The sequence below is a fragment of the Miniopterus schreibersii genome (genome assembly GCF_964146895.1).
Source record: "Miniopterus schreibersii genome assembly, chromosome: 8".
Lineage (NCBI taxonomy): Eukaryota > Metazoa > Chordata > Mammalia > Chiroptera > Miniopteridae > Miniopterus > Miniopterus schreibersii.
Genome location: NC_138109.1, coordinates 60,650,131 through 60,670,583, shown reverse-complemented (window position 1 = coordinate 60,670,583; position 20,453 = coordinate 60,650,131). Strand labels below are relative to the sequence as shown.

The following is a 20,453-nucleotide window of genomic DNA, read 5'->3' as shown; positions in this document are numbered from 1 at the left end:
GCAACTTTCAATTATTGCTGTAAGTATAGAGAAGAGAGTTTTAGAGGGCAGTTGAAATCCACCAAGAATCCTAAAACTTTACCACAGTTTTAACTGCTTCTCTCATTCAGTTTTTTCAGAGCTATGGATTAGGACCAAAATAGACTAATTTCAAATTCCTCCTTTATTTGTTGTCTCTCAATAGCTAGAGCCACCAGAAGAGAAAACAGAAAAATCTGTCAACAGACTAGATAATTATTCCCCTGTGCCACACCAAGTCAATAAAAAAAACCCTAGTCTTCATTTTTCTTGGGCAGAAACTGACCTCTAATAGTGTAGGAAGAAAATGTGGGACTCAGAGGACAGAGAGGAAGGCTAAGAAGGAGGGGCGGGGCACTATTTCTCATTTCTAGGACTTTTTCTCAACTTTGAAGCTGGTTGTGAAATATTTTCTTGTCTTCCTTGAGGGAGTACCCCTGTGGCAACTCAACCCCCTGGAAGACACCCTCTGTGTCCCCGAACGTCACTCACCTGTTCCAGAAGCAGAAATGGACACCTGACCACCCCTCGCCCTCCTGCCAGTGCAGCACCAGGGAGAAGCTCACCATGCTCCCTGAGTGCCCCGAGGGTGCAGGGGGCCTCCCGCCCCCTCAGGTACCTCCACCCTCCATGGGAACCCAGAGGCCCTGAATCTGCCTGTGACAGCAGGGGATGTGTAAAATATGTTGTGTCCCCCAACCCTCTGGCCAAATAACATTTTAAATTGACAGCTGAGTGCAGGACTAAAAGAAGGTTCCTGGGTGTTCTCAGCAGGGCTTCCATAGCACCCTGTCTTGCCGCTTGGGGGAAGTCATTGACTAATAGCTTCATCTTCCACCAGACACTTCCTATGCAATCTAGTAAGAAAATATCTTTAAGTATTGAAACATAATACAAGTCATGCATGCTCATTATAGGAAAATTAGAAAATACAGATAAGTCAGAAGAAGAAAATCATCTAATCACTTGGAAATAATCACCAATAACATTTGGTTTTTGTCCATTCAAACTGTCTTATATTCAAAATGCTGTCTTGAAACCTTCTAGTTTCACTTAATAGCATATTATGAACATATGCCCATGTCAATATGCATCTACATCATTGTTTTTAATGCCTGTATACTTTCCCACTATTTGGATTTACTTAAAGTTATTTAACTAATCTCTCATTGTTGGACCTGTGGATTTTCAATTTTTCTCCATTATAAACAATGTTGTAGTGTCCATTCAAATGCATATGTATTTGCACACTTATTAGCAATCTTAATTGTACCAACACACACATGCACACACACACACAGCCAACAACCTATGTTTTGCAGGGACATCAACAATCTCAGCTCTGAGCAGCATCCTCTTTTGGGTGTTCTGAACTCCAGAATGTATCACAGTGAGCCTCTCCCAGGGCTTTCAGAGACAGAAGGTGCCATCTGTAATGATTTGCCAGTGAATGAATGGTCCCCAGAGAGGCAGCGTGGCACAGTGTCAAGAGCACAGGCATGGGCATCAGAGAGCCATGGGCTGGTTACTTGCTTCTCTTAACCTTAATTTCCTCACTTATAAATTGGGGATAACTAATTTATTTCATAACATTATATGAGAATTCAATGAAATAATGTGGGTAAGGAGATTGTGTTATTTAGAATTACGTTCAACTCAATGATGACAACCCTAAACTAACAGTGGATAAAATAAGACGCTGTGTTTCCCTCCCCCGTAAAAGTTTATGCAGGTGGTCCGTGGCACTCTGTTTTGCTGCTTCTCCATGGTAAATAGACCTCAACCTCATTGGCCAAGGTGGCAAAATCGACTTTCCAGGCCACGGAATGGAAGAGGGGTGAATGAAAAGAGAGGGCAGAGTATGCAGATATGCTGTCTTCTAGGAAGATTTCAAGATGCTACCACACTTATACATCATTGGCCAGCATCAAAAGTCAAGGGAGCCTGGGAACCATAGTCTTTATTCTGGGTGACCTTGTACCCAACAAAAAGCCTATTAGTATGGCCAATGGCAGAAGGGCAGAGCAGGTCATGGGAGACAACTAAATTTGGCCATAGCATCAATTCCGGCTCCTGGCTTGTAAACGATTCTGTGTTTATGAGTGCTCTATCTTTTCTCTTTTTTCACATGCTAAAAGCATATGCCTTTCTATTTCTCAAGCAATATATTTTCCCTTTGAATCATAACTCAGCCACCCCAGCATCACAGCGACCCCAAAAGAGGCCCCGTGGCTGCTTCTACTTGAATGCATCCAGCATTGGGACGGAGAGTTCTCACACTGAGGATTTGGCTAGAGCAGGGAGGGAAGGCCAGGAGTAGCTATGCGGAGATTCATTTCCTCAGTGAATCCTAACTTCAAGCCTGCCTGTCTAGCTTATAAAAACTTATTTTCAGTGGTTAGTCCCTGGGGAAAAAAAATTTAACAGGCCACTTACAGCCAAAGTCCTGGAAACAGACAAACCAGTTCCTGTGATTTTTCTTTCACATGGGCATTTCCTCACTATCATTCATGTCTCTCTTGGGAGCAAAACACATTTAACATCACAAATCTGCACAGGAGCTACTTCCTTTCTCTCCCCACCCCCCACCCCCCCACACACACTCATACGTACGTCCACTCGCTCAAACACACTGTCCCATTCAGCCTGGAATTAAGCCAGAGGCATGGCTTGGGGCTTGGTTCAGAGGTGGGAAATTGTCCTCATGTGGAAAACTGGATGGTGGATGCAGTCTTCTGTAGGGTCCCATCCTGTTCTCACATTCTTCAAGTGATGGTGGCTCCTCAGGTGGACATGCTTTACCCTGACTTCTAGAATTCATAGACTTAAAGTTATAGGAGGATTTTATTTAACAGAATTTTTAGAAAACAATTTATCATAAACTTCCCAGGCACCAGCAATTGTTCCAGCCTAGATCCTACCCAGAGAGCATGGCAGTTCCCATAAGTGCCATCCTCAGCCTGAGAAGCAGGGTGATGGAGTAAAGGGTGAGGGCTGTGGAGCCAGACAGAAGTAGGTTCAAATCCGACGTCAACCACCTACAAGTTCTGCACCTGGTGCAAGTTAGCCAACCTTTCTGAGCCCCTCTTTCTCTGTCTGCAAATCACAGTAATAATTCCTCTCTCATAAGGGTGTGGGGATTAAGGGATATATTATAATGTACTAGAGCATTTAACACAGCGCCTGCACACAGCGTTCTGTAGCTGCTAGTTCTCCGTCTAGCATCAGAGAGAGGAACGAGGTGAAGGAAGGAAAATGGGAAAAAGGGAGGAGACAGAAAGTGATTAAAAATGAGAAGCCTGGTGTGTGATGATGGTGGTTTCAAAGCCACCAAAAATTTCCTCAGCTTCCTTTGGTTGACACCCTTGACACCCAAGGTTCATGACTGACCCTGAAATTAAACCAACATTACATGTTCCCAAATTTAAAATACTATTGCCCCCTGGTGGCCAGACTCGTGCTCTTTTGAATTCTCCAAAGCCTTTTGATGAACCAGCTTCCAGTCCTAGATGTATTTTGAAGGTGATTTTATAAATTGTAAGGTCCTATTTGAATTCTTGCACTCGTATCACAAATTTATTGTTTCAGCTATATCCCAGGCGCTGCGCTGGGTGCTGGGACACAGCAGCTAACGTAACTTTTGGTGAACAAGCCGTTTCACAAACTGTAAAGCCTCAAATCCCAAAGTAACTAACACCAATGTCTCGTTGCCTCAGAGGATACAGCGCAGCACTGAAATCCTACAAGACCTCACAGACAGGAACATCTCCGACTTCTTAGTAAAAACGTATCCCGCTCTTATACTAAGCAGGTAAGAAGAGACCCCGTTGTGCTTTTCATCCTGGCTCCCTGTGGAAACTATTAACTAAAGGCAGAAGGTAATTTTCTCTCATGACTTAGCAACAATCAGGGCAGTGGAATTGTTTTCTTTTTCCTAATTTAAGGTCCTCACCTAACAGAAAAAGTAATCGAGACATATGCAAGTAAAATACAACTTAAGTGTACTTTTTTATTTTGTTTAGACTGACCAATCTTAATGATTAACCCATGCACTACTAAAGTAAAGTAAAACATGTATAGGATTTATCTAATAATGCAGCCTCATATTTTAACTAGTTAAGAAAAAGAAACAAAGTTTGGAGGGAGGAAAGAGAGTAAAGGGGGAAAGGTAGAGGGCAAAGAAACAAGACAGAGGAGTAAGAGGCAAAAAGCAGAAAGTAAAAAAATAGCCCAAGATAGGACAGAGGCAGTGGTGTAGTATCTGAGTGAGCCCACCGTATGGCCAGGTCCATTGCATCTGCCATAGTCTACCTGTAAATTACCATTGGTAGCACTGCCCTTTAATATGCCTGTGAGCCCTTCTACAAATGTCCACCTCTCCCAGCTCAGCAGCTGTTATCAGGCCCCAGCTGGGGGTGGACTGGCTTTAGCAGCTCCTATCAGAGCGAGCAGCTTGACAAGAGCGTGCTGCTGAAATGGCATCACAGGGAACTCCGATCCAGGCCCCACGTGCTCCGGGGCTGTAAAATAAAACAAACTGTCTAATTTTAATAGTACTTTCAGTTGCCTCCCCTACCAGAGCCATGCACAAAGAGTAAATGGACCCAATTAACTAGAACACACTGCAGGTGGTGAAAGCAGCTGCAGATAAGGCAGTGCCAAGCCAGCAGTTAGCAAAATAAAGAATGCCATCCATGCCCAAAAGGTAAAGCAGATAATGGGATAAACAACAGCCACCCCAAACTTTGTTCTCAGCAGCAAGTTTACAACATGGAATTTTGGATTTTGTGCTTGATAATGATAGTTCGTGGGCCTGACCTATGAGGTCTGCAGTTGGCATCTTGTTGTCTCATATCTTGTCTTTTTATCCATTTGGCTGGAAGTCAGTCTCTGAACTCTGGGCTTGGAGTGAGTCAGAACTTCCCCCAAGTGTGCAGGTGATTATTAGAGCCTTATTTGTGCAGGTAGAAGAGAGGAGGGCTTTAGCCTTCACTCCACACTGGCACGATAGTTGCCATATTACCTGGTTCCAGATGGTCTGACAAATCACCTGACAACAGGGCCACCCAGAAAGCCCAGCATGTGAGACGAGACTTGAAGAGCCAGGAGTGAAAAACATCAGTCCTTTACCTGCAGGTGTATTCCCTGGGCTCCTAGGCTGGGAGGTTTCCACGTTGCTTGGGTATCAGGAAATGCAGAAATGTCCCTGAAGACTGGACACCCCAATGAGTGTTTGGGAAGGAAAGTTAAAACTGCTGTGCTTGTGGGATTCATTGCATGATCTGCTTTCACTTTCAGCTTAAAGAGCAAATTCTGGGTCAATGAACAGAGGTAAGAAACTATTTTTATAAGAAATTAAAATCTCAAATTTATCTATTTAAAATGCACAGAAGAAAGCCACACCTCGAAGCAAGTAGATGGAATGTTCTGTACTTGCTGAGAAGTTACAGGACATGTCCAGAAGGACATGTGGCTAGATACACACTGGACCCAGCAGGTGCCCAGCGGTAGATCTCCATGGAGGACATAGGTGGGAAGTGATATTCCCTGAAGAGTGGTCCCAGAGCCTTTTCACTCACGAGAGGCTCTAAAAGCTCTAAGCATATAACAGTTTACAATACTAATGAGAGGCCATATGACTGAAGCCCTGGCACTTATTTCTTGTAAGCTGTTGGAAGTCTGGCCCAGCCCCATACTCAAGTCACTTGAATGGTTCCAGAGGTTTGGAGAATCCTCCAGGGATATTCTAGGAGTGAGCTGACCTTCCAAGCTCCCTTGGCAACAGGCCTCTAGAATGAATGCAGAGCTGATGCTGACTTGATTCTAGACCATGAAAGTGAGATCCAGCTTTTAGAATTGCTTTCTGGAGAGAGTATGAATCCTCAGCTAAAGCAGAAGGTTGAGGCGGGAGCACAATTTGAATGCCTGAAAAATAAAGTTTAGCAAATTAATTTCATTTGGAAAAGAGTTTGGCTTTTATCCTGCCATTGAAAGGTTTTAAGCCAGAGTGGCCTTCCAAGATCTGGGTTTGAGCATGATCACTGGAGACGTCCAGAGCAGTGTGGAAGATGGGCTAGGAGTGGGAGACCCAAGACTAAGACCTCAGTAAGGAGCTAGAGCTTGAGTCAAGGCAGGAGATGGTGAGGGCTACCTGAGGAAGGGGTGGCGTTGAGAGGCATGGAGAGCTGGGCACAGCAAGACTGGTCCTGATTAGATCAAAGTGGGTCCAGTGCTACCTGAAGTACCTTTAAAATATAGACATGGCTCAGGAGAGGAATTGTTGTTTGGATGAGGAGAAGAGTCAGGGAAGACTTTAAAGAGAAGGTGACATATGACAGATGACTCGGAGTTGTCCTGATACTCAAGAAAGGGAAAGGCAGCCTGGCCGGGCGTGGCTCAACAGTTGAGCATCGACCTAGGATCCAGGAGATCGGGGTTCGATTCCTGATCACGGCACATGTCCGGGTTGTGGGCTCGATCAGTGACTCTCTCGTCATTGATGTTTCTATCTCTCTCTCCCTCTCCTGTACTCTCTCTGAAATCAATAAAGATATATTTTTAAAAAAGAAAGAAAAAAGAAAGGGAAAGGCAGCCCTGAGAAGCTAGAAGCCTTGCAGAGGCAACCCAGGCCATTGGCAGCTCTGCATGTGATTGGACGTGGCCGGGATTTGCCACTCAAGGGAAGGCATGAGGAGGGTTGGAAAGGTCAGCAGAGACCAAGTTCCTAGGGGTGAGAACTCATCTATCTGGAAGCAACGAGGAAGCATGAAAACTAGGTTTGTAAAGTGGAGCCACGTTGCTCACTAGTGCAGACAGTTTCCCCAGAGTACACATTTCCCTAGAGAAACAGAACTGCTGGCGAGCATGAAGCCCCACAGACATGGTTCACGGCACTGATCTGAGGACTTCTTGCTCCTTGTCAGGTACGGAGGAATTTCCATCGGGGGAAAGCTGCCGGTTCTCCCCATCACTGGGGAGGCACTTGTTGGATTTCTGAGGGACCTCGGCCAGATGATGAATGTGAGCGCGGTATGTAAACAGACTGCAGGTTTGGGTAGGACTTCCCACGCACCAGTTATTATGAAACAGAAATTCGGAGCGTTAGGACTGAAAATCAAAACCCTCTTGCTTGTCCATTATGGTTTTCTAGGGCCCTGTCACCGGAGAGGCCGCTCAAGAAATGCCTGCTTTCCTTAGACATCTAGAAACGGAAGACAACATTAAGGTACTGGCCCTGCGTGATCTGCCCTAGAGCTAAAAATCCACGTGAGCCGGTGACTTTATTTTTATTTTCCCAGCTTGATGAAATCCCATTGCATCTGCAGTTGAAATCTAGCACGGAATGTCTTCCAGCTGCCAAACCCTTCCTCCCCCTCGCATTCCTTTTCCTGCACCCATTTTTCCTTTAAACAGCTGTTAGCGCAGGGCCTCGGGGTCACGTCGGGCCTGAGGGAGCCTGTCTCTGCCCTCCAGGTGTGGTTTAACAACAAGGGCTGGCACGCCATGGTCGCCTTTCTCAACGTGGCCCGAAACGCCATCCTACGAGCCAGCCTGCACCCGGACAGGGACCCCGAGGAGTACGGCATCACCGCCCTAAGCCAGCCCCTGAACCTGACCAAGGAGCAGCTCTCGGAGATTACCGTGTAAGCCAGAGGGGCCCCGGCTCCCCAGCTTTCTGGTCGCCCCCGCCCCTCTTTGGAGACCCGAGCGGACCCTCCCGAAGAGGAGCTGCGGGCTGGACGGCAAGGTTGTTTAACCGGCCAGCATGAGCATGGGGCTTTGTGGACCAGACTGCCCGGCCATCCTTTCTCTGATTTATTAGGAAAGCAAGCATAGATTTGGTTCCGTTCCCTTTTGGCTCCTGGTAAGAACTTGCGCCTGGAGCTCCCACAAATTTCCTCCTTTGCAGTATGTGAATGATGCCGGCAGCTGGGAGAGTTCAGTAAATCTTTCGTCTCCTCGGCAGGAATTATCTCAGATTCCGGTCATTTCCCTCAGGCTGCGGAGACGTTGGCAGATCCTCGCCTTCCTCAGGCTTAGGCCCTTACTGCACAACTCCAGACAATAAAACAACAGTCCTGTGCAATCTGTAGTATGTTTGTAGCCTTTGTGAGTGCAAACTTCCAGTAAGTGGTAGGCTCCTTGTTTTCCAATCCCAGGACTGTCTGAGTGCCCTCGACACTGGGCCCTCCACGTGCCCAGTGTCATTGGCTAAAAGTTGGCCCAAGGCCCTTGGGGCACCCTCCAGGCCCTCAGCTGAGGAAGAATCGTGTGTCCTGTGTTTATTCTCACTCAGCCCTGCCAAGTCTTTTGAATCTGAAATCTGAAATAGGAATCCTTTTTGATTATAAAATAGTGTATGTTCATTAAGTAAAGTTTACAGAATAGAGTTTTAAGAACTTCTTATCCATAACCCTACACAGTTTAAGGTATTTCCTCTGCACATTTTTGTGTGTTTCCCTTTCAGTCATTTGCTCTACGCTTATTACTGTGTGGGTCATGCTGTTTCTAGTTCTATAAGGATACTGACTGGCACATATGGTGCCCTTGTGAGAATTGGTTAAAGATGCTCGTCTCTCTAGGTGGGCTGTGTCCCATGCAAGGGCTTATGGCTTGTACCTGAAGTTCAGTTTGGATTTCAGCCCCCACTTGCCCTCTTAGCCAGATGCCTTCTATGTGGTCCAGGAAAGAGTGACGAGAGCCAAGTCTTGCATAATTGTCCTGTTCTCTTCTCTCTTGAACTTACTTTATGAGCATTTCTCCCTGCTGTGATGTGTTTCATGTTCTCACAAGATAATTTACTTCTTTTAACAAAAGAAATAAATTTTACAGACCATATGACTGTCTACTTAGAAAATTCAAGAGAAGCTATAGACAAATTATTAGAAGTGATAAGAGCATTGTAGTATATGATATTAGTATAAAAATCCATTTCTATACCCATCAATAAATAATTTGAAAAGGTAATAAAAAAGTTTATCTCCACTTTCATATTAACATGAAACAATATTCAACATTGACATCAAATAGAAAACCCAAAAATATCCACTTAACCTTGACCTAGGTTAAGACAGTTGAATGAAATGATCAACATCAGGCTGGGAAGGGGGTTCTACAGGACTGGGTGAGCCTCCCCAGAGCCTGGCTTTGTTTTTCTTTGGCATCTGCTGCTCCTTCCTCACCTCTCCCTCCCTGTCTCCTGTCCTGCTGCAGGCTGACCACTTCCGTGGATGCTGTGGTTGCCATCTGCGTTATTTTCGCCATGTCCTTCATCCCAGCCAGCTTTGTTCTTTATTTGATCCAGGAGAGAGTGAACAAAGCCAAGCACCTCCAGTTTGTCAGCGGAGTGAGCCCCACCATCTACTGGCTGACCAACTTCCTCTGGGACATCGTAAGTGGCAGGTCACGGTGCCTCTCTCACCTCCCTTGGCCTAAGGGGTGGGCCCTTGTGTCTGCTCTGATTGAGGGACATGGCAGGGTGGGGCTCTTACACAGCCAGGACTGCTGGAAGGTGCTGTGCCAAGGGCCTTGTGTGTCTGCTGTCTGTTGACATCTTCTTAGAAAGGCACAGAACTAGGAGCCTCAAGCTAGGAAAGACTGTAGGGCTCAGTTTAACTGCTGAGTGGGAGCTCTGTGTGCCCTGCTTCAAGGGGCCTTCTGACCCATCCAATAATTACTGCACTTGGGGAATGAGGCTGGCCTTCCTGAGAATAATCTGGGGCTGGAGAAGTAATATCCATCAGACTTTCACCCACATCCCCTTCTTAAATCCTGCCCCACCCCCAAACAAGTAAGGATGGAACTTCCCCTGTGGCAGAGTCACCAGATAAATATAGGACACCCTGTTAAATTTGAACTTCAGACAAACAATGAATTTTTAGAACAAGTATGTTTTATTCCCAAATATTGCATAGGATATAGTTGTACTAAAAGATTTATTTGTTGTTTACCTGAAATTCTAATTTAACTAGGCTCCTATATTTTTATTTGCTAAATCTGGCAATCCTACCTATTGGCCTTATTTTGATTTCCCAAAGTAGTCATACCTTCACTATATCAGGTTAGCGATCACATGAGGGAAAATGAAGAAAAATTGTGTAGCAAATCAACAGAGACTGGCACCCTTCTCACAACCAGTGTTGGAGGAGGCAGAGAGGGGTCAGCATGGGGTACTTCATGACAGGCCACAGGGTCAAAGTTAATTGGCAGCAAAGACCTAGTTATATTATAGTAGAGATAATTGTGACACCAACTCCAGGTATTCTGGGTGTCTTGGGCAATGAGATCCTTTGTTTTATCTCAACATTCTGACTAACGTGAATCCCCATTCATGTGATAAGATGCATCATGAAGGAGACCCACACAAACATCCTCTCCACTATGACTTTTAGTAAGGATTCCTAGAGACATTATTTATTTTACTTGACTTATTAAACAGCCACCACTTAACAATACAAAACCAGAAATTATCAGTAACAACTACATTCTTTCCTCTGTTTTCTGTCTGTATGAAAAAACACTCATGAACATGTGGGGAGGAGGTCAGATTCTACAGCCTCACTTTGGACAAAAACGTCGCTTATCAGAGCCCGCATTGGCCTCGTGCTTTGAACATGAAAAGAGCTAGGCGCACCTGCATTGAAAAGTTATTAACATGCTCATTTTTTCACTCTACATTTTTTAAAAGAAACAGAATTAACCACTTGGGGCTGACCTGTGCATGTGCCTGGCTACAAAAAAAGATGTCTGAGCCCAAGGAGGGAGATGTGGACAGGACGGACTAGTGTCTGTGGGGAGGTGATACCAGCCAACTAGACGCCCCAGTGAAGGGTAGAAAATGGCAGGCTTCCTGATGCTCTGGAATATTCAGTCTAGGCTGGAATTCAAATTCTGGGCTCGATAGTGGAGCTTAGCACCCTCATTAGCCAGTAGCAAGAAGGCAACGCAGGCTGGGGGTCGTTATTGAGTGAATGAGCACTCACTGTTTCTATCATTCATTTAGCACACATGTGATATCTTACATTCTTATCTTTTTATTTACATCATGTTTCTCTCTTTTAAATTTTGAAACAATAGCAAACTTACGGAATTGTTGCAAAGACCGTTCAAAACTGTTTCTCAGAGTCATTTGAGAGTAACTTCCCAGTAAGATGTTCCTTCCCACGTGCGCACACAGACACACACAGCAGCACCTCTGGCTCAGGCAGCACCGATACCCCACCTCCACCTAACCCTCAGGCCCCATCAAGTTTCATCAGTTGCCTTATAATGTCTTTCATAGAAAAGGGTCTAGCTCAGCATCGTGCATTGAATGTAGTTGTCCTGTCTCTCCAGTTTTCCTCAGCCTGGAATGTTTCATCAGTTGTTCTTTGACTCCCGTGACCTTGACATTTTTGACTACCACAGGACAGTTATTTTGCAGAATGTCCCTCAGTTTGGATTTGCCCGATGTTGCCTTGTGATAGGTTCAGGTTACCACGGCAGCAGCAGCACAAAGGGATGCTCTGTCTTCTCACTGCGTCCTATCAGGCGGCCGCTGCTCTCAATTTGTCCCTCTACTGATGGTGGCCACTTGATGAAGGTGGTGTCTGCTGAGCTTCTCCACTGTAAAGTTACTTTTTTTTTTATAATGAATAAGAATTTTGGGAGGACGTATTTTAAAGCTGTGTAAATATCCTGTTTGTTATCAAATTTTCCATTCTTTCATTTATTTATTTATAACTAAAGGGAGTCATCTTTCCTGTGTTAGTCCATGAATTGCAATTGGATATCATTATTATTTATCCTGATGCTCAAATTATCCCCAGTTTGGCCAATGGGAGCCCGTTCAAGCTGGCTTATGCCTCCTTTGACTTGTCCCCACGGTCCTTGAGCACCTCCTTGCTCTCTAGCACAGCAAGACGCTCCAGGTTCACCCTCCACTTCCTCCCAGCCCTACCTGGAATCACCTGTGTCCCCAAGGAATCCTGGTTCCTTTCAGTGGAAAATGGCCCTTAAAACCAAGATCTGGGTGCTAGGTAGATTCTATGCTCCTGAGGTCTCAATGATCCCAGGTCTTCTCAGTGGAGAGAACTAGGGGAGATATATATGCATATACATAAATAAAAACACATTTACATCTCTATTTATCCACCTATATGCTGAACGCTGTGGGCTCACTAAAACCTCTAGTTCTAATCCAGCACTATAGGCTCACTGTGGCTTTCAGTTTTCCATATTTGTAACTGCCTTCTCTGTGAGTGATACACAAGCATCTATCACCCCCAGCTCATTACCTACCTGAGCAATACACCTGAATGTAATAAGCCTCCCATCTCTACCACCATCCCCTCCGCCATGTGGACACCCTCCTCTCCCTGCCCCAGCTGACTCCACATGGAGATCCTCATTCCACTCTGGCTCTGATACCCCACACCAGGCCAACACCCCCCTCACCCCACTGGGGGCTCTCACATCCCGCTAGCCCACCCTCTGTGAGACACCCTTCTCACCTTCTTGGGGTCTCACCCTGTTTAGGATCACTGTGACTCCACCGCTAACCCCATCAGAGCTGCCCATCTTTCCCTGTCCATCCTAATGGCTTTAGGACTGAATTGTGTAGGAAGAGAAAAGAAGGGAGGAAGCAATGAAAGGATGTCATTTATTTGAGCTTCATGAGGCCAGGGACTCTATCTTAAGTTTTTCTGAATTCTGGAGACATACTTAGAAAGTAGAATCAATAGGACTTCATGATCAATTAGAAAGGGAGAGTGAGAGATCAGGTAGAATTTTATAATTCATTCTTTTAAAAGATACAGGCTGAAGGTCCCTTGCACAGGGAGGTAGAGTAGGGTAGGGAGACTAGGGACAACTTAACATGTTTGCTAACCAAGAAGTGTTTAGACAAATAGAATCAGAATCCCAGCCCATATGTACTAGAGGAGCTGCCCAGTCCTCGTTAGGCAGACAGGAGACAGAGGTCCAGGGGGTAAAGCGCCTTGCTCTCCTCTTCTCTCTTCAAGATGAATTATGCTGTGAGTGCTGCACTGGTGGTGGGCATTTTCGTTGCGTTTCAGAAGAAAGCCTACACTTCTCCAAACAATCTTCCTGCCCTTGTTGCACTGCTCATGTTGTACGGGTGAGTTGTGTGGGCTGTTAGCTAATGCACCGAAAGGGAAGCCAGTGGAGGGGCGTGAGCTCCTGGCAGAACCCGGGGTTTCTGGTGGCAAGGTTAGCTTCAGCCTGACCAGAGACCTGTCTGGCCTCTCTCTCTGACTTCATGCATGGAGGTGTTCCTGAGGCTCGGTCCACTCAGGGACAATGGAGACGCCCACATGGCCTGAATCTCCTTCCATTTAAACTGTGTGTAACCAAATTCTGAGACTCTATCACTCCCCTGTTTCTTGCCCAGCTGCAATTCTACTTTCTCTGTAGCCAATCTGTCCATCTCAGTGTCTCCATCTGTACTGGCCAAGAGTTACGTGCACACAGTAGAAAACTCCAGCTGAAAAGCTGTTCCTGAGTCAGGGCCCAAGGAGGTCGCAGAGATTAAATTCAGTGAAATTATAGAGCAAAGCATGCATCTTATGTCCAGGCCTACCACATACTACATGTTTACCCTGGACAAGAAATATACCTCATCTTGGCCTCAGTTTCATTATCTGTAAAGTAGAGATAATGATACCTGGCCCTTCCTATGTGGGCCAGTAGAGTCTTACTGGAGCAATGGTCTCCATTTATCTGTATTGAAAAGAGAATTCAGGAACTAGCATGTTTGTGACATGTCAGCTCCAGTGAACTGTGACAATGATCCTGTTGAGATGTCGGCTCAGCTTTGCTGATCCAGACCAGAGTACAAAGCATTGCAGGGTAAACAGTGCTCCTGTGCACTGTACCAGGCTTTGTAATTTATGTACATTCACAGTTACCATCCCATTTGTTCCTCACAAAACCCCCATGAGATGGTCAGGGAAGGCATTATAATCTCAAGTCAAAGATTTTAATTGAGACCAAGGAGTGGAGTATCTCTTTGGTCTTCCTGGGACTCTCGCCAGTTCAAACATATCACCTGCTGTGTGAGGGGAATGTATTATATCCAAGGGTACAGCAGATGGAGTGGAAATTGGCACTCCGTCCCACTGAGCTGTGTCATTCACACAGATGGGCAGTCATCCCCATGATGTACCCAGCATCCTTCCTGTTTGATGTCCCCAGCACTGCCTACGTGGCCTTGTCCTGTGCTAATCTCTTTATTGGCATCAACAGCAGTGCCGTCACCTTCACCTTGGAATTATTTGAGAAAAACCAGGTAAGCATGACTTTCTTGGCTTCCTTGTTTGATGACCAGGATGCTGGAGAGTATGTGATGGTCAAGCAGAGCCATGGGCCAGCGCTGTGTCTGGACAAGCTCGGTGCATAAATGACTCCCTCCCTCCCTCCCTCCCTCCCTCCCTCCCTCCCTCCCTCCCTCCTTCCCTCCCTCCTTCCCTCCCTCCCTCCCTTCTTCTTTCATTTTTAAAATTCCTTAAATTCATGTGTGTACACTAGTGTCATTGTTTTCCGAGCTCATTTTCAAGCTATAAATGACCTTTTATGATCCTTCTTACTCCTTCAAGGTTCTCTTGAGGACTTTGGGTGTTATGTTTTACACACAGACACACAGACACACACACACACACACACACACACACACACACACAGCATTCATGTGATTTCAAAATTTAAAGGGAGCCAAAAGGCATACATTGAAAAGTCTCCTTCCTACTCTTGTTTTGCAATCACTTAGTTCCTTTCTCCAGAGGCAACCTTTCATTTGAGTTTCTGATGAGCTCTGGAGACATATAAGTGAACCATATGTAGTCTTTCTCCACTTTCTTATGCAAATCCTAGCAGAGTAATATATATCATTCTACATGAAAATTAATCCTGAGGATAGGGTTAGGAATTTATCATGTTGAATGAGTCATTTTATGACCTGTAAAGTCCAGTTGTCCCATCCGAAACCCTCCCCAGACTTCTCTTCACCCAGGACAAAGTGGCCAGACCAGTTCCTAAACACAATGGCAGCGGCTATCTTTGCTCAAAGCCTGCTGTGTCCGATCCCTGACCATGGCTGTCCTGGGAACACTCCAAGGGTTGGTGGTATCGCCCATGTGCCTGTGTCCCTTGTGGCCTCTCTAGCCTTTCCTTCCCTTTTTAGGTCTTTGCAGTTCAGAGGGTAGGCACCAGCCAGCGATCTGCTCTGCCACCCTGCAGCCTGCCCCCTGGCCCCACTCCTGCATCTGGGCCCTGCTGGGAGGACCCAAGGCCAGTCTGCACCAACCACCCAGTCTCCTGGCTTCCTGACAGTGACTCTTTCCCAAACCCTGACAGGCTTTCTGTGGCCACTAAGTGAAGAACAACCCCCCCCCCACTTCTATCTCATGACTGATAAAATACACCACGTCACAGTCAGATCACAAAAGGGAGGTCGATGAGAACACAGACTCCCCTCCCGATGCCACCCCACTCACCCGCCCCCGCAATGGCCGGAGCATCTTGGCAGACCGAAAAGGCTGCTCTTCTGAGCTGTTTTTGTCACAGGCTCCCAGCCCACTAAGTCCTAAGGGAGTGTGTTACTTCAGAATAATTAAATGGTAAGCTTAAAGCAATTCAAAACATTTCCCTCCTGCCAGATGCACTCATTTAGCCAACATTTATCGAGCACACCCTCCTCCCTTGCATAAAAGCTGGTTGCTTTCACATAAATTATCAGACAGATGCTGCAGAAATACCCAGCATCCTGGAGGAGGTTCCCCAGGTCCCAGTAGCTGATGTCCCTAGGCAGTCAAAAGGTGTCAAGTAAGCGATCACCACGCAATGGATGTGGACAAGTACGGATATAAACAAGCATGACCCGCTCACAGTGCCCTTCGAGAACTCCCTTTCCAGTCAGGAAATGACCTGCACACCAATTTAGGAATCGATACAAACCTAAGGATACAACATCCCATATGACAAAACATGAGAGTGGCAAGACACATAACACGCAAAGATCAGAGTAGGCCCAAAAGAGCTGGGCTGCAGGGGTCAGGAGAATCTTGGTGGAGGAAATTCAATTTGAGCCTGGCCTGGGATAAGTAGAATTTTATTAGCCCATTTAATAAATAATGAAGTGTCTACTCCGAGCTAATCATTGTACAAGGTATTGAGAAAGGACACCAAATGATTGGGACCCAGTCCTTGTCCTCCGGGGACCACTCACTAGGAGAGAAAGTAGACAGGTAAAAAACAATTAACCCTCGCGACGTGGAAAGTATTGTGAGAGTGGAGTGGGTATTTTGCCGTGGGACTCTGGGAAGGCTTATGAGAGGAGGGGTTATTGGAGCCAGCTTTGTGAAGAAAGGCTTTCTTTCCTGCCAATAACGATGGTTAGCAGAAGCTGCAAGTGCAAAGGCCCACAGGCAACAGAGCAGAGTGCCTTTTGGTAACTGTAGGGGGCAGTGGGAGGCGGAAGAGGAAGGAGGCTGTGCGGTGGGGATGGACCAGAGGAGTGGGCAGCAGTGGCCCCTTTACCCTCACCTCCTCCCCCTTCTGCCTGCTTGGGGGAGGCTCTGCCTAACACTTCGAGGCTGAGGCAGCAAGCGCAATCTGAGCACCTGAAAACAAGTCCCCCCCAGCTCAACACAGACACCAGAGAGAGTTTCTGCCTTCTTTAGTGCTGGTGACATTTGCACACAGTCCATCGCTACGTGTGCTCCGGGGACCCTCTCCTCTTTGGTCAAAGCTAAGCTAAGATAGAGCAGATGAGAGAGCCTCAGTTCCCAGTGACAGCGATGGCTCACAGCTGTACCAGGGGCTAGAGAGCCCCGGCCGCATTCCCAGAAGCTGCTGCATCTCCTGGTAACAAATGCCTTGGAGGGCTGTGTGTAATTTCAAAGTGAGTCTGCAGTGAGATCCCCCAAAGAGTCACCTCTTGTCAGTGTTTCAGAATTTTCCTGTCTGCTTGACAAATCCCTCCTGCAGACAGTCGGGCCGCCTGGCCAGTCTGTCTGCAGTCCTTGCCCTGGTCCTTCCTCTGAGGGCATCCAGGCCCCACCCTGCTCAGGATGGGGTATGTGGGCTTGGCCTCACCCCTGACTGCCCTGCTTTTCTGTTTCAGACGCTGCTCAGATTCAATGCGATGCTGAAGAAGCTGCTCATTGTCTTCCCCCACTTCTGCCTGGGCCGGGGCCTCATTGACCTGGCACTGAGCCAGGCTGTGACAGACGTCTATGCCCGGTTTGGTGGGTGGCAGTCGAGGCTGGTTGAGCACGGCCCTGGCTCCTTCGAGGCTCGGGGTGCTAAAGCAGGGGTTTCTATCCATCCCCGCAGCCTGGGCTGGGGGTAGGGGCACCTGGTTGGCCTGGGTAGTCTTGCCGCCTAGAAGCGATCAGGGCACCTCTGTTTCCTTGGCTGAGGAGCCACAGGAGGGGTGACGGGCAGGCTCTACTCTTCCTACCCTGACTCGAGGAGCCAAGATGAGCCGTGTCTGGCTCTGGCTCACTCCCTTGCATAAGGCCTGGCCTAGCGGAGCCGAGTGTGGAAACCAGGTCTGTAGGGGCACCTGGGGCAGCAGAGTGGACCTAATTCCTGTCGCTTTTGGCTGGCCTCTGTTCCCAGGCGAAGAGAACTCTCCAAATCCGTTCCAGTGGGACCTTATTGGGAAGAACCTGGTTGCCATGGCGGCAGAAGGGGTGGTGTACTTCCTTCTGACCCTCCTCCTGCAGCACCACTTCTTCCTCACCCGATGGTACGTCCACGCTGCTGCCCCGAGGGGGCCAGCATCTGGGGCCGTGGCTTTATGTCCACATGGTCATCTTTCTCCTCATGAGCCCCACACCATGATGGTTTTCACGTTCTCAAAGCCTGGCTTGCTGAGTAACGCAAGAAGAAGGGACCTAAAATTGGCACAAAAGAATTAGTGAAGACTCTAAACTTTAAAGTATTTAAAATACAATGTTACTGGCCTCAAGCCCTAATATTTAACCCCTCATTTAATTAACAGATGCTCATTTTAAACTGGATGATAGCATGGCAAATGACAATGGTTAAGGGGTCTCCATACAGCTCTATGCATTCATAGGAAAAAGACAAAGGAGGCCCCTTTGTTAATTAAAGGTGTGAGAGTAGGGACAGGGCAGGGGAGGAAGGGAGTGATGTGGGGCGATATGAAATGAGTGCAGCCAGGATCAATGTGGGGGGAGTGATAGTGCGCCTCTCCGGGGGAGGTGGCTGCCAGCCGTGCCCCAGCCCAGCCATTCCTCCCCAGGCTTCTCCCCAGACCCTGCCTCATCCTGACATGGGCAATCAAGTTTCCAGAAGGCAGCCCCTAGAACCCAGGGCTGACTCTGGGCTTGAGCACTTGCCCTCTCTGCCTAATGCCTAATGCCTTTCCTGTTGGGAGTCCTCTTAAGAATTCAAGTCTTAGGGGATAGAGAGCCAGGCTGGGGCAGAAGAGAGGGAATGGGAAGAGGCGAAGAGGACAGTGCTGAGGACGCTGTGCACCAGCCCAATGCGGGCCCCTTTCCTCCCTCCAGGATTGCTGAGCCTGTGAAGGAGCCTATCATGGATGAAGATGATGATGTGGCTGAAGAAAGACAAAGAATTATCAGCAGGGGAAATAAAACTGATATCTTAAGTCTCAATGAACTAACCAAGGTAAGGAAATAGGTGTAGGCGTGTTCGTTTGGAGGCGCAGCTGGACCCAGAGATGGCACGACATTGTCATTTGCCTTCTGTAGAATAAGCGATGTGCCTATGCAAGAGACCTGTTTGTCTAATTTTATGTGAGCCTGTCTTCTTGGTGCTTAACTTGTCTTCCAAGATCATAGAATTCCAACACATTTTCCCTAGTATTCATCTGGGGTACTGATGCAGGGCCTCAGCCAGAGCCTCACTAATGTTTCTCTGGCTGATTTCTACACAGGCTCAGTTTCAAGATTCCTGGGGTTCACAGCACCTCTCTGAATGTCTTGTTAATCTGTAACCTCTTCATGTTGGTAGTTTTCGCCTAAGCTATTCTTTGCTCTCTCTTGCCTTCCCTGATTTAACCTCTCTCAGTCCTAAGTCCAGTTCTCTGATCTTGCAGATTTATTCAGGCACCTCCAGCCCCACGGTGGACAGGCTGTGTGTGGGGGTCCGTCCTGGAGAGGTGGGTACGCTGCAGGTCACACTGGAAAGGGCTTCAGAAAATCATCTCCTGTGCACACTTCTCCTCCTCACTAAGCCGAGCTATCGAGTAAATATAAAACACAGATCACCATAGGTCATTTTAAATTTTCTAGTAGCCATAGGAAAAAGGTAAAAACAGGTGAAATTAATCTTAATTACTTATTTTATCCAATATATCTCAAATGTTATCGCTTCAACATATAATTCATATAAAACATTATGAGGTATTTTACATTCTTTTGTTCTGTTCTAAGCTTTCAAAATCCAGTATGTTTTACACTTAAGCACATATCAATTCAGCCTGGATTCATTTTTAGTGCTCATTAGTAACTGTAGGGGAGGAAAGATCCTCTTTCCTACTACCTTCGGACTTTCTCAGGCTCCGTAAATTGCTCTGACAAAAGACAGATTAACAAGAGGAAAACAAAGAGAAGTTTGTTAGCAGGTGCATCTCATGTACATGCGGAAGGAAATGACGCAAACGGTTGGTTAGAGCTTGGTCTTTATTAGCATCTTAGCAAGGAACAGGACATTGTTAGAGAAGCGACAAGACAAAGGAAAGGGACTTTGAGTCCAGGGTAGCAGATGGTAGGGAGGCAAATATATGGGGAACTAATGGCAGATAATGGCAGGTTAGTAAAATTTGTTATGTAGATTCCCCTGGTGCCATCTCCAGGCTGGCGAGGGTCTAAAGTTGTCTTCAGTGACTGTCTTTCCTGGTAGAGAGGGGAGGGGAAACACCTCGTAAATTTATGTCCTGCTTTTAGGCAAATAGGGAGAAGACAGAAAACTTTTCTTATATCTGCTTCTTAATTTCCTTCAGCTCAAAATCATCCTTATGCCAAAGTGGCATATTTTGGGGGAGCATATTCTGCTACCCTGCACCACATGGAGCTTGTGGCCCCCTAATGGAAGCACAAGTCTAGAATATAACCCCCAACACACACACACTTTGCTCTAGGGCCTGATACTCCAGATCCTCTTGGGCTCTAGGGTGAGGCCGGTTCTGTGTGTTCCCCCTCAGTGCTTTGGCCTCCTGGGAGTGAATGGAGCTGGCAAAACGACCACTTTCAAAATGCTCACTGGGGACACTACAGTAACCTCAGGCGATGCCACTGTAGGAGGCAAGAGGTAAGTGTCCCGCTCGTCTTGTCCCAGGGTATCTCCCATAGGTCCCGGGCCATGTCCCTGTTCTAGCATAGGGAGCGTGAGCATCAGACACTGTGTCTGAGGGTGACTCTAAGAGCCTAAAAGATCTGTGCGGA

At 46.9% G+C, this 20,453-nt stretch overlaps 1 protein-coding gene across 1 annotated transcript in view; it reads left to right on the top strand.

The window, feature by feature from the left end:
* Positions 1-20,453, top strand: part of ABCA4 (ATP binding cassette subfamily A member 4) — a gene marked incomplete at its 5' end in the record, with an annotated part of 120,025 nt that overhangs the window by 87,474 nt on the left and 12,098 nt on the right. The window contains 14 exons of the mRNA XM_081145372.1: positions 447-633; positions 3,735-3,829; positions 5,317-5,349; positions 6,942-7,047; positions 7,169-7,243; positions 7,492-7,661; positions 9,232-9,409; positions 13,020-13,135; positions 14,158-14,305; positions 17,138-17,261; positions 17,638-17,767; positions 18,555-18,675; positions 19,106-19,168; positions 20,213-20,319. Of these exons, the coding sequence (XP_081001498.1) occupies positions 447-633; positions 3,735-3,829; positions 5,317-5,349; positions 6,942-7,047; positions 7,169-7,243; positions 7,492-7,661; positions 9,232-9,409; positions 13,020-13,135; positions 14,158-14,305; positions 17,138-17,261; positions 17,638-17,767; positions 18,555-18,675; positions 19,106-19,168; positions 20,213-20,319 (1,653 nt within the window). The remainder of the gene's footprint in view (positions 1-446; positions 634-3,734; positions 3,830-5,316; positions 5,350-6,941; positions 7,048-7,168; positions 7,244-7,491; positions 7,662-9,231; positions 9,410-13,019; positions 13,136-14,157; positions 14,306-17,137; positions 17,262-17,637; positions 17,768-18,554; positions 18,676-19,105; positions 19,169-20,212; positions 20,320-20,453) is intronic.